This window comes from Parus major, chromosome 10, assembly GCF_001522545.3.
Source record: "Parus major isolate Abel chromosome 10, Parus_major1.1, whole genome shotgun sequence".
In the NCBI taxonomy this organism is placed as follows: Eukaryota; Metazoa; Chordata; class Aves; order Passeriformes; family Paridae; genus Parus; species Parus major.
This window is the reverse complement of record NC_031779.1, coordinates 594,765-607,795: the sequence shown is the minus strand read 5'-3', so window position 1 is coordinate 607,795 and position 13,031 is coordinate 594,765. Positions and strand designations below refer to the sequence as shown.

Genomic DNA, 13,031 nt, shown 5'->3' with positions numbered 1-13,031 from the left:
TCAAACTTCAGTTTATCTGGAAAGTACTGTGTTCCTCATCCCTTACATATCCTCTTCCCTATCATGCTCCTATCTGTGGAGCTTTCAGTGTGAATATACAATCCCAACTCTGCTGTGGAGTATCTGGGTGATCCCAAGGAGCAGCTATCCAAGATCTGGAGATCTGCAGGTATTTAGATACTGGAGAATCTGCAAACCAGTCTGAAAACCAGAAAAGCCAAATTGACTGGCTGTCCCCACTGACTGGTGGAAGTTTCCACACTGCATTTAGTATGTTCAGCTTTCTCATTGTTCCTTTTTAACACAAATCCACATCCAAGCCTCGATCCCTTCCAGCTCGATTTCCTTTCCTTTTCAGGTACATTAAAAGCTCTGTGATTTTGTTCATAGAACTATTATATTCCAAGTGTCAGTACTTTAAACCCATTTCACTGACCAAATTTTTGGCCAATTTTGACTGAGGCAGAGCTCTCAAATGCTGGTATTTTGGCTGAGGAGGGCTGAGCTCCCATTGCCCCATGAGGCTCCAGTCTATGGGCAGCCAGGAGCACCAAACCAGTAGAACTGGTAGGTTCTGAGTGTGGGAGGGTGCTGTGTCCCACGGAGTGGGTGAGAAATGTGATGTTCCTGGAATGTCCAAACAGAGGGAGGGAGCTCGGGCAGGTACTGGGGCAGGGACCTGCAGGGGCACAAGTCCGTAGGAATCCAGCTTCACTGGTTCTGCTGCACAGGGAGCCAGCTTCTCATAAACATAATCTGACCTTCCCTTCAGAGGCAGGAGTCCCTCTCACCTCAGAAGTTTTCTTTTGTAAGAAAGATGAAGAGGGACCTTGGACAAGGGACAGGACACAGGGTTAGACGGGATATTGGAAAGAATGTGAGGGTGGTGAGGCTCTGGCACAGGTTTCCCAGAGAAGCTGCGGCTGCCTCGTGCCTGGAAATGTTCAAGGCCAGGTTGGATGGGGCTTGGAGCACCCTGGGATAGTGGAAGGTGTCCCTGCCTGTGGCAAGGAGGGTGGGATTAAATCTTTGAAGGTTCCTTCCAACTCAAACCATGCGGTGATACTATGATGGGAGAAGATTCTCTCAGCCCTGACCCTTACCCTGTGCCAACCCTGGGATGGCTGGACAGCCAAGGAGTCGCCAGGGCAGGGCCCTGCCCATCACTCACCAGCTGAATGGCAATCATCAACACTGTCTTCAGAGTGAACGTCCTGTCACAGAGGTCAAACAGATCTTCCAAGCTTGGACCAAGCAGCTCCAGGACCATGGCATTGTACTTTCCACAAGGTCCGAAATAATACACCTGGGGGAGCCCTTCAGCTGGAAAAATAGGAAAAGAACTGGAATCAGTCAATGGGACGAAGTTAATTCCCCTCCCCCTGCATGCACACCTTTTGTTAGGCACAGTTTTATTGTCGCTCCTGGAGTATTCTCTCCGATGCTGCCCAGCAAGGAAATAAGTTCCAGCACAAACTGTGACTGAACCAAAGGCAAACCAGTGCAGGCTCTGCTCAGCTACACCCTTGGGCAGACAAATGCATTTCAGAGCAATTAACAAGACCACCTGAAAGCACTGAGCTTTGGCAGCTTAAAGGCTTGGATTTAGGGGACAAGACACAGAGTTCCCTGTGTTCCACTGAACACCAGGCAGAGAACAGCCCCAGATGTGGGCTGGCACTTGTTGGAGCCATCAGGAAGATGACAGTCCTTGGACAAAATGAAGCATGGTCAAAAAAGGGCTGCTTTGTCACCAAACATGACACCTAGTCCTTGTTTTTCAGCACAACCTTACACAAAGTTTACACTCGGTAAAAAGGAAAAAAAAACTTTTCCTTTAAAATAGGGAAAAGTTTTAAATTTTGACCAATCACCACACAAAAATAGATGATCATGGTCATTAGCATATGTGCACTCACACAGCTATCAACATCGGAGCCAGAGCTCATCTTCCCACCCAACAGACTGCTCTGTGGGAGTACAGTGTTGATACTCAGCTGGCAGGGGAGTTTTGGGTGGATCAGCTTTCTGAAAGGCATCAGAAGGAAAGGGAAAAAGACAGCCTTGATGTTGGAAGACTCAAAGAACTGCACAGCACTCCTGGAATTACCTTTGGGTCAAAAAGGAAACCACAGCAGCCCATACAGGAGGAATTTAGTGCAGCTCCAACTGCTCATTTTGCTAATCAGCACCTGCACCAGCACTTGGTGTCCCAGTGTCAGTGCTGGGCTGGGTAACATGTTTAAATATCTATGTAATTCCAGTCTACACCTCATAAGCAACTCCAAAACACAACAGAAAGGTTTTGTTTTGAAATATAGGGCTTTGTCTTATATCAAAACAAAATATTTGCTTGAATGCCCAAAGATACAGAGTCCTGCTATTTCAGTGTAAAAGCTGAGCACGGGGAGCACTGCTTTGTGTGCAGTCTTTTATCCCAGAGATCCATAAATTATAGTGCATGGGACCTGAAAGCACTGTGATTATTCATTTTATGGCATGTTTTAAAGAAGTGCAGGCACACACGTGGATTTGCATTGGATCAATGTTAGATATAGCAAAATACTCAACTAATTAGGTGCACAGTTTGGTGTGGGCTCTGTGAGCTTCTCAGGCAGTGAAACATTTCAGGCTAGAGTGCACCAGCAACACAACAAGTGTGTGTCCTACTCCAGATTTAGGGAAAGCCCATTAATCCACCCTAACTGGGATCTCTGCAACCTGCCAGCAACGTAACAAATCCAGCATTGAGATTACTAAAGCTTAAATATCACAGAACTTGTGCTCCCAAGTACTGCTCCAAAAGAACAAAGTGCAGTTCCACAAAGATTACCTGAGGAAGGTATTAATCTCATTCATTCACATGCTCAGGGAATCTGTCATCAGGATGCATTAACGGGATATTACAGAGTATTGCAGGAATTCCCTGTCTAACCAGTGTTTTGTCCCATGTAAAACTGACCCAACCTGGGAGGTTTGGGAGGCTCCTAACAGAGCTCCATGCTTTAGGAAGCAGTAACAGTCATTAAGTCCTCTAGGAACACAGGATGGTTTGATGCAGAAGCAATTCAGAAAGCCAAACAATAATGGGATATGATCCAGGCAGCTCCAGGACGCTTTCAAATATCCCCAAATCAACACAAATGGCAATTTAATGTCATCAGCTTAGTGCTGAAGGCTGGAATAATTGCAACAGCTCTTGAAGTGACTCATGGTGAGCCACTGGGTTTACAGCAAAGTCTGATGAGGACTTACCTACAAAGTCACCTCTAACACCAAGATCAGCATCTCTATTTTTAGAGAATAATAGAATAATAATAAAGAATAAGAAAGTAACAGAATATTTTAAGCAAAGTTTAAATCTGAGCCCTTTATAGATTCTAGACACAGATAGACAATGAGTACCTCCACCACAATTTCTGTAAGTCTCAAGTAGTGGAACTGAGGAAGGAATTAGGATTAGAACTCTGCTAACTAAGGTATGCAGGAGAATAAAACTGCAGAAAGGCTCTTAAGGAAGGTGAAGGATCCTGTTCCCAGACCAGGGCCAGATGAGAACTTTTACACAGCCTCACTCGGTAAGGAGCAAGCATTGAAAATAAAATGAATTTCCTACTGGGCATAAAAAGCAGCAAGTCCCAAAAAGTGAGAATTTCATGTAGGGAAGGAAGCAACACTACTTAGTGCTCTCTGGGATCCCAATCCCTTCAGCTCTACCTACTCAGAGCTTACAGCCAAGGGCTTGGAGTACCCTCTTCATCTTAAAGCCTCAGGAAGGCTCTGCTTTCTGTGGGAACTCTGACAAGGTGAGGCCTCAGTGAAAAACATAAAAAAATCATCCTAAATATCAGAATGCAGGAGGTATCATTGGCTTCAGGCGTATTTTTAGGGTTTGATTTTTCCCTGAGGGTTTTCCCTGACTGCCAGCTCTGCAGTCAAGGACTTCCCTCTTGCCTTTGCCAGGATAAAGCTGCTGTAACATCTCTCTGGTTTCCAGAGCCAGATGTGTCCTGATGAGCCCTGTGGAGCTCCCAGCCCAAGCCAAGGATCCCCAGATCCACACTAGTTATTGGGAGGGACTTGGTGCAACACATCCTCAGCTCACTCAAAAATTCACCATCTTTTTTGGGAAGAAGAAAGATGAACTTAATGTACACATTAAAGGCTGTTGGCACATAAGACTGGAAGAAACATGTGATACAGGCAGCTCCAGAGCCATTCTGAACAGTAAAAAGGGTCAGCCTAAGAAAATCTGCATAAAATTTGATTTTGTCTCATCTGCCTAATTTATGACGTAGCTTGGGTGTTTCAGTGAAAAGCATCGTGTCCTGGTGCTGAGTCTGTTGTTCCAGTGAACCACAAGAACTCCATAAATATCACCAGCAGATCCGTAAATACTTAAGAAGGATGTTGGCAACTAAAGAGATTGATGGAGGAAAAAGGATTTTTTTGCCTTGGCAGTTGGAGTTGAGGTTTTTAATGGAGAGTAATCGCACTGGGAGAGGACTGGAAAGGTCACACAAAGCCACGGTGTCATGCTATAGGTGAGCAGCTCTGAATTCAGAGACTGTGGGATGAAAAGCCACCAGCAGAGCAGTCTCATACTGAGGCTTCAAAGGTACAAACTCAACACTCAAAGTACAGACCATGATCTGCTTAATGCAATTAATGCATGAAACCACATCAGAACTAGGAATTTCTCCATGGTATCAAACAAGAGCAATACACTAAGGGAAGAAAATACAAGCATGATACGTGCAGGTTCTCCTTTGGAGAAAAACCAGTTTATTACAGCAGAGACTGCTGCAAGCAGAAATCATCTCAATTTCCTTAACGGCTTTGGTCTCGCTGCTGAGTGATTTGGCTCAGCTACATGGAAAAGGCCCACTCCACCCTCACTCTCACAGGAAGTTTATCACCCCAATAAACACAGACTGATTGCTGCACTGGAATCCACAGGCAAATTCTGCTATTTCAGCAGTGATGTCTTGGAAGAAATTCAAGCTGAGCACAGCGAAAACCTAGCAAAGCATTTTGTAGATTAAAGCATCACTGCTGGAATGAGAGCAAATGCAGACATCAAAGCCAAAAACCCAAATCTTTGATTTCCCCACACTCCCGACACTGGCCTTGCTTTCTGGGAATGCTGAACTCTCACTGCTCCTGGGCTGCCACCAAAAGGGACTTTCCCATCCTTCCTCACGCTCTGTGGCTCAGCAGTATGATGGATCAAGCCAAAAAACACTTGGCTTGAGCTCGAACACAAGGATGGCAGCAGTAACAAGGAGCAGGATCCCTTCTCTTCCAGAGGGCTTCATCTGGGCTGGATTAACACCTGGAACAACACTTTTCAGAAACTTCCATCACAAGATCAAGTGTCCTGGATGATTCCAGTAATGTTATCTTGCTGCCGTGTTTTACAGTGTGACTAACAGCCACAAAACTCCTCAGACATCCAACATACTCCAAAAAACCACATTAGTTCAGGCACACACACATTCCAAAGCCATTTCCAGGACTGTTAAGAAATGGCAATGGGAAGAGATGCCAATCTAGGGTTATGCCCAGGGGAAATCAGAGATTGCAGCACCTGCCCTTCATGGAAGGCACAGGAAGCAGAGCCCACTTGCACTGGAAGAGCGCCTGGCCTGAGGCTCTGTGTGAGCATCACGAGAGGCTATGAATAAACCTCATCAACAGCAAGTAAAATACACCCAGGGAGGAACGAGGGAGCAAGTGCAGGAAGCTGCACGTGGCATCTACATCAATGGAAGGACAAGTGCCACATCCCCATACAGCAAATCACCAGGAAACATCCAGAGCTTGTCATCAATACTGGTAGTTTCTGACCCACCCATGGTTTTTGCTCCCATGGGGAGTTGTTTTCCACTGCCCTTTGATGAGGTGCAGCCAAATAGAGATGCTGTCTTCAATTTCAAGAATTAAGGAAGAATTCAGACTGTCTCTTCATGCAGGTTTTGACACTGAGCTCTGTTGCAGGGGGAAGACACTTCTGAAGGACCCCAAATTCCACACCCACAGACAGAGGGAGCGGGGAGCAATCGAAGGCCCAGCAAAGGGCTGATGCTTGATGCAAACCCACACTCTGTGTGGGCAGCAAGAACTCTTTCTCACTGCAAAAGATGCAGACACACACCAGAGGCATCAGTGCACACGAAGTTCTGGGTGGTTTTAAAGAGGCTCTGATGAATGTGCTGTAGATTGTCACAAAATTCTCATTCAGAGCAGAAAGTTTATTTTTACAAAATTTTTTCACAGAACACAAAATTACACGATGAACACCATAAATAGCAACTGTGAGAGGGCTGCATATCTATAGCTAAAATTAAACATGTTCCAAACAAATTAAACAAATTGCTTTAGAGTAGTCAACCCATTTAAGTTGATTACACTAATGAGGATCTACCCTTCTCTTAATTTTCAAATCAGAATAAAATCCTGGCTGAAGGAGAAGATTTGTGATCAACATTGACTGGGCCAAGATCTCAGCTTTTAACCTCTTCAAATGTGTCCCATGTAATTTCTGTGAGCTGGAAGTAAAAAGACTCATCCTGCCCTTCAGATTTTGGACTAGTTTGCTTCAAAAATAGAAAGATGGAAGAAAAGTTGAGATTTGGCTTGTTAGTGGGAATAACCTTGTCCTAAGGGTCTTTCATATATTTGATTGGATGCCTTTCAGAGATATCTTCCTTGCAAGTACAGCTGCAAAAGCTTTATAATGCAGCCCTTCACCTCCAATCTTACCTGTAGGAGCTAAGGGAAGGACAGAGATTTTGGGTGATTGAGAGTTTTTTCTCTTGTTTGAGAAATAGCAGTTGAGATGTGAAGGAAAACAAGCAGAAAATGCAATTTGTGACTCCAGCACCAGCTCACCTGCAGGTGGAAAAAGAGGTGGTGGAAAAGGTCTGCCACAATCTCACCAAGCACTCCTAGGCCTCACAAACCTTCAGCTGGCATAAGATTAAGGAAAGAGCCTAAAAATAGTGTTCTGATCCAACAGGCACACACAGAAAGATCTGTATGGAGAGGTGGGGCTGGAGGAGCTGGAGGACAGCCGGCACTGTGGCAGCTCCGATGGTGATCCAGAGATGACCGCCATGCTATGAGTGCTTCCAGCCTGAAAAGCTCCCAAATCATCTCCTTGCTCTCCTGAGCTCTGATACTGTGGCTTGAGAGGCCACAATTTACCTTCAGTTGTTTCCCACTCACCAGAACAGAGCAGCCAGACCTGTCCAGAGCCCCTTGCACATCTCCTGTCCCTGAACATCCTCCTGCTGGCAGACGGTCGGCTCTGCAGTCAGCTGTTCACAGCGGCTTTGCCCTGCTTCGGCTGGGCAAGAAATCATTGCTCCCAGCAAATGCTGAATGCTCTTGAACCACCTAAAGCAGGAATTTCTTTGCTTTAGCCCACTGGTGGGTGAGGAGGAGGAGGAGAGGCAGAGAAAGGCCCTACTCCTGGCCTTGGATGTGGAAAAGGTGCAGCTCAAACGCTCTCTGAACTAAAGAGGAAGTAACTCAAAGGAGAACATCGGAAGCTGGAAGGGACCTCAAATCTGCCATGGGCAGGGACACCTTCCAGTAGAGCAGGTTGCTTCAAGACCCATCCAACCTGGCCTTGAACATTTCCAGGGATGGCAAAGCCACAGGAAGGTACTGGATCAACACCTTCTCACCTGATGATGGCAGAGAAAGCAGAGCTTTTCATGGGAAGAGATGACACCAGACATGTAATGGTGCAACAGCTGTGTATGAGCTGTGAGGAGCCAGAGCTACTGCTATATCCAAGGAGTTCCATGTGGACTCCAAGCCTCACTCCAGCTTATCTCAGGATGTATTTAATCCCTTCTGTGTTTTGTTTCATTTTAGTAGTGGCTGAGTCTACAAAAAGAGAAGGTACAGGAAAAGGAACAGCAGAAAAACAGACTGTGGAAGGACAGAAGGAAGAACATATTTGTTCTTGCTGCTGGTAAAAATCCAAACAATTTGATTTTTATTTCAGCTGCAGAAAAACAAATCTCAGGATCGCTGTGTTATTAGAATAGGGTGGCATTTCATCTTCCTTGAGTGGTACAAGGTGGTTTTCTGACATCATGGCTTCATTTCATTCAACAACTCTTCGCATCCACAAAGCAAGAAGCACTTGAAGAGGGGGTACCAAGGAGACATTCAGATTTGTATTCATAAAGGTAAAAAAAGACTGGGAGGAGAATCAGCCCTATCTGGAAAGGTCGAATGCAGGAAAACTTCCAAAATCTGGGAAATTTACCCAGAAACACCCATTCACAGGCAGTTTTTTAGCTCTAACAACTACATCAGTCAAGTGAAATTGTTTCAATTCTTGACAAACGTGGAAGAATAACGCACAGCACAATAAATTGCTTTTTTGGAAAGTTTCAAAAGACTGAATTCACATTTCTAGGGCTTAGGGGGAAACTATTACAATTCAAATCTCCATGTTACTGTTGGATTTTATATCCAACACTATGTCTTACTCCAGTGATGATAGAAGCTGGAACACAGGAAAACACCTTAAGAAAAGGATAAAAGCAGTAAATAATTCTAGAAGAGTTATTTTAAACCACCCAAAAAAGTTCTAGCTTAAGTTCTATCCTTATTACCTTTTCCCACACACCTGCAATACAAGGACAAGGATGAAGGAAAACCATTGGAACAGCTGCCCAGGGCAGTGGTGGAGCCACTCAATAACATTCCTGGAGGGATTTAATAGCCACACGGATGTGGCACTTGGGGACAGGGGCTCATGGTGGCCTTGTCACTGCTGGGGTATGGCTGGACTTGATGCTTTGAAAGAGCTTCTTTTCCAACCTGAATCTGTGATTCTGCTCCTTTGCAGCTCACACAGCTGGGTGAGCTCTGCCAGAGCCAATGTGTGTGGCCAATGGGGTTCTGCTGCTAAAGAACACCCACAAAAACACAACCAAATAGAAAGAAAGAAACCAACAGAGAAACAAATTTCCCTCCCCTCCAAAAAATTAAAATCCAAGGAGAAATTGGAAATTGTTGCTGATCAGTTTTCCTTTGCTGTGCAATTCCTCAGCCCTACCTGCTGAGAGGGAGTTAAGTGTTTGGGCCATTTAATTTGAACTAGGTAATGGAGAAGCTGAGATGAAATCATGGGCCCCTTGGTAATTTTCTTTTCTTTTGAGAAGAAGTTCACAGAACCATGCAATATCCTGTGCTGGAAGGGACTTAAAAGGACCAACAAATCCAACTTCTGTCCCTGCACAGGACACCCCAACAATCCCACCCTGTGCCTGAGGGCATTGTCCCAACACTCCCTGAGCTCTGGCATCCTTGGGACCGTGACCATTCCCTGGGGAGCCTGGCCAGTGCCAGCCCCCTCTGAGGGAAGAGCTTCTTCCCAATATCCAACCCAAACCTCCCTAACACAGCTCCAGTTGTTCCCTCAGCTCCAGCTGGTCCTGGTCACAGGGAGCAGAGATCAGAACTGCCCCTCAGGAACATGTTATGCACATGAAGTGATGCATGTTAATGGCATTACAGGTATAATCTTAAGAAAAATCAACAAGAGCACTCAAATTTAACTCCAGAAGCAGTGCCAGGAAAGAGGCTACTTCTGAGCAGATGAAAAATGCCACGAAAGCAGCAAAAACAAATTGCTCTGCTGCCCAGAGAACCATTTTGGTTTGATCCCACCAAGTCCTGGATGGCCCCTGCTCTTCCTCCCCAGCTGCACACCGGGGTGGCACTGCCAGGATGACGATGCAGGGAGGGTCTGACAGCACTGAGCAGTGGCCACAGTTGGTCTCACCAGGACAGCACAGCGACATACCCCCAAACTGGCACACAACAGGCAGGATTTGCCATGGATCCAACAGCATTTTTAACTGGGATGGGAAAGCAGTGGTGAGATCCAGCTGGATAAAGCAGTGGTATTGGACACATACCTTTGGCTGCTCAGGAGGAAGATGATGCTCGGCCTTGCTCAGATTCCCACCAGACTGTGGTGGGATAATCCCGTGCCATTTCCAGCAGCACAGCCCTATGTGTCATCCCAGAGCTGTGCTGGGATCTGCCTGCAAAGCTGGGAGTGCAACTCGGGCCCCCAGTACTCAGACTCATACTGGTCCCACTGGGAGGGTGGATTTTTGCAGGTTTGCCCCTGCAGCAGCATCAAACTAGAAAGGGATGGATAGGAATAAAATGTACATAAACTCTCCACAACAAGCCAAGAGATTGGCATCCATCCCATCACTACGGTAGGATTGGAGGGGAAAAGGGATTTTTCACATGAGTAGGAAAGTGTTACCCACACGGTCCTTCCAGCCTGAGGGAAAACCTCCCACTCCCTCTTATGGCAGGAGATCCTGCTGCCAAACAGAAGTTCAGAGGTGCTAAATCAGTTCCTACTTCCAGATATCATCTCTGTTTCACCTTAAGAGAGCCAAGTAGGAGCAGGTAGGAATGGAATTTCAAAAGGAAAACTGCCACTTTCAGACAGAAAAATTACTACAAAACTTCAGAACTCCAGCCTGACCCATCACAGACTCAGGCAGAGCCTATGGCTTATCTTTTAGCAATGAGAGGAAGTTTTTCAATAGCAGGCAGGGCACAGCTCCAAAACACAAATTCCAAACCCATTGGAGAGCCTGTCTGGGAGGTGGGCAGCCCTCCATAACAGGACTTCCCTGGCACAGCTCAGTGTTTCACTTCAGAAATCTGCTGTGTGTATAGGACACCTCTGCTGCATTGGAAGGGATCCCACTAAATCCAGCACCCACCTTCCAAAGGGGAAAAAGCTTTCTTTGGATCAAGGCAGTGCTCAACACCTGACACAGCAGCCCCACTGAAAACTAATTTTATAGCTTTAGATCTCAGTTAGTTTCTAAGTGCAGCATCCCCATGGCTTGAAGAATGCTCATAGAAGGGATGGGAAAGGGGGACAAGCAGAACAGCCAACCAGCTCCAAATCCTTATTAATTATCCTGGCTCTCAGTGCCAAACTGGGTTTTTCATTCAATGTAAATATCAGTTCCAAAGTTTATCTTCAAATATTGTGTATCGTGGGGACTCCCCATCCCTGGAAGGTTTCAAGTCCAGGTTGGACAGGGCCTGGAGCAGCCTGGGACAGTGGAATTGCAGGGAATGGAATGAGATGAGCATTAAGGTCCCAACCAACACAAACCAGTCTGTGGTTCTGTGGTCTTCACTTCCCCACTCTGATGGCTGAGGCACTCCAGTTTCCAAGCACTGGGCTGACAGACAGCAAGATATATTTCTTTGTTTGCTAGAAGGTACCAGAAGCAGCACAGAGACTTTAATGATTAAATGTGTGTCGCTCTCCTCGAGCCCTGCTGGATCCTCAGAGCACATCCCACAACCCACAGCCTGCTCTTAGTGGACATCACTGGCCAGAAGGAGAACCCAGTGAGGCATCTGGGATGTCCTGGATGAGTCCTGCTACAGGTTTATGGCCGTGTCAGGCTTCAAGAAAAGGTGTCTCCAGGAAAGGCATTTTCCAGCTTCCCAGCATCCTGCTGCTCCCCTTCATGTGCTGCCTGGAGCTGCTGGCATTTGATTTGTGATTACTGCCACAAATACCGGAAAACTGTGAGATGCATGAAGACTTTTCTGAATATAACAAGGAAACTGCCTTAATCTCATATTCAAATATTAATGGCCTTGCTTTTAAAAGCATCTGATAACTTCCAATTGACAAAACCTAAATTTAGCCCAAGGAAGTCAAAACTTGTGATGCTGAGATGCTGAAATGTGCACATTCAGGAAGCCCTTCCTAACAAGGGAATGGCCACGTGGAAAAAATAGTGAAACATAATTCTCTGGAGATCAACAGCAAGCCAGTTCTGAAAGCAGCAGCGTCTAACTGAGCACTTTACAGTAATCCACTACATTTCATTCTGCAATTCAAATTGGAAGCCCAGGATCCCTCAAGTTCCAGCTCCTTGGACTGCCTTGACTTTACAGTGAAGCTGCTGACCACCATTCCTTAATATGCAGCTCAGTGTGAGGGTCTCCACTTTTTGCCTTCAGTAGAATACAACAGTGTATCTTCATTGCTGAACATCTCCCACCTATGGCCAAGGGCACACTTCTGTGCAGGATTTGAGAATGGAGACGTTTTTCCTCGCTGGTAGAAGATTAACCCAACATCTTAAAACCTTCAGGTCTATTGCAGGCATCTGAGGTAGGGAATGACTGACATGAGATGTGTCCCAAAGCTGTTCTCCTTGTAAAGAGATGTCAGTTTTGTATCACCTTGCACAGATGAGTCACTTATTAAATACTTATAGTCACTGAACAGTGGCAATCTAAAATATTTCCAGTATTCAAAGGAGGAGGCTGCAGTGCTCATCCGGAGCGTTGTAGTGTGACAGGTATGAACAAGCCCTTCCATACAATGAGCAGGACACAAAACACCTCAGGCTACAGCCACGTGCTGCTCCACACAAGTCCAAACTCACTTTGAGGTGCAGAAGGGCAATCCTTGGCCTTCAAGGTATTCAAGGCCAGGCTGGACAGAGCTCTGAGCAAGCTGGTCTACAGGAAGGTGTCCCTGCCCATACAGCCACAAGATGAGCTTTAAGGTCCTTTCCAATCCAAACCACTCTATGATTTTATGATCATCCCCAGCCAGCAGCTCCATCCCCCCCAAACCAGACCCCTGCTGAGGGGTGACCTGGCTCAGCTCCCGGCCACAGCAATGTTTCCATCCAGGTGGTAAATATGAGTGGGAATTCTGAAGATTAAAGTGACTGTGACCACTATTAATGGGTATGTTCACACTTCTTAATTAAACGAGGGTGGGGACCTCTTGCACTAACCCTCCCTCACATGGCCTCGAGTTACTGCCGCTCCCTTGGGGAAGAGTGTTGCACACAATGACCTCCCTGTAAAATCCTGGTGTTGGCAGCTCCACCAAGGAGGCTTGTTTACATCCATCCTGTAACAAGCTTCACCAAAATGACCCATAATTGCCATGTGAATGACAGCATTGTGCAACTGGCATG

General features: G+C 46.1%; 1 protein-coding gene across 3 annotated transcripts in view; it reads right to left on the bottom strand.

Moving 5' to 3' along the window:
- The window catches only part of CSNK1G1 (casein kinase 1 gamma 1), a 95,518-nt gene that overhangs the window by 25,853 nt on the left and 56,634 nt on the right, over positions 1 to 13,031 (bottom strand). For all 3 annotated transcript variants that reach the window (XM_015639388.3, XM_015639390.3, XM_015639389.3), the window contains exon 6: positions 1,172 to 1,323. In XM_015639388.3, coding sequence (XP_015494874.1) covers positions 1,172 to 1,323 — 152 coding nt within the window. The remainder of the gene's footprint in view (positions 1 to 1,171; positions 1,324 to 13,031) is intronic.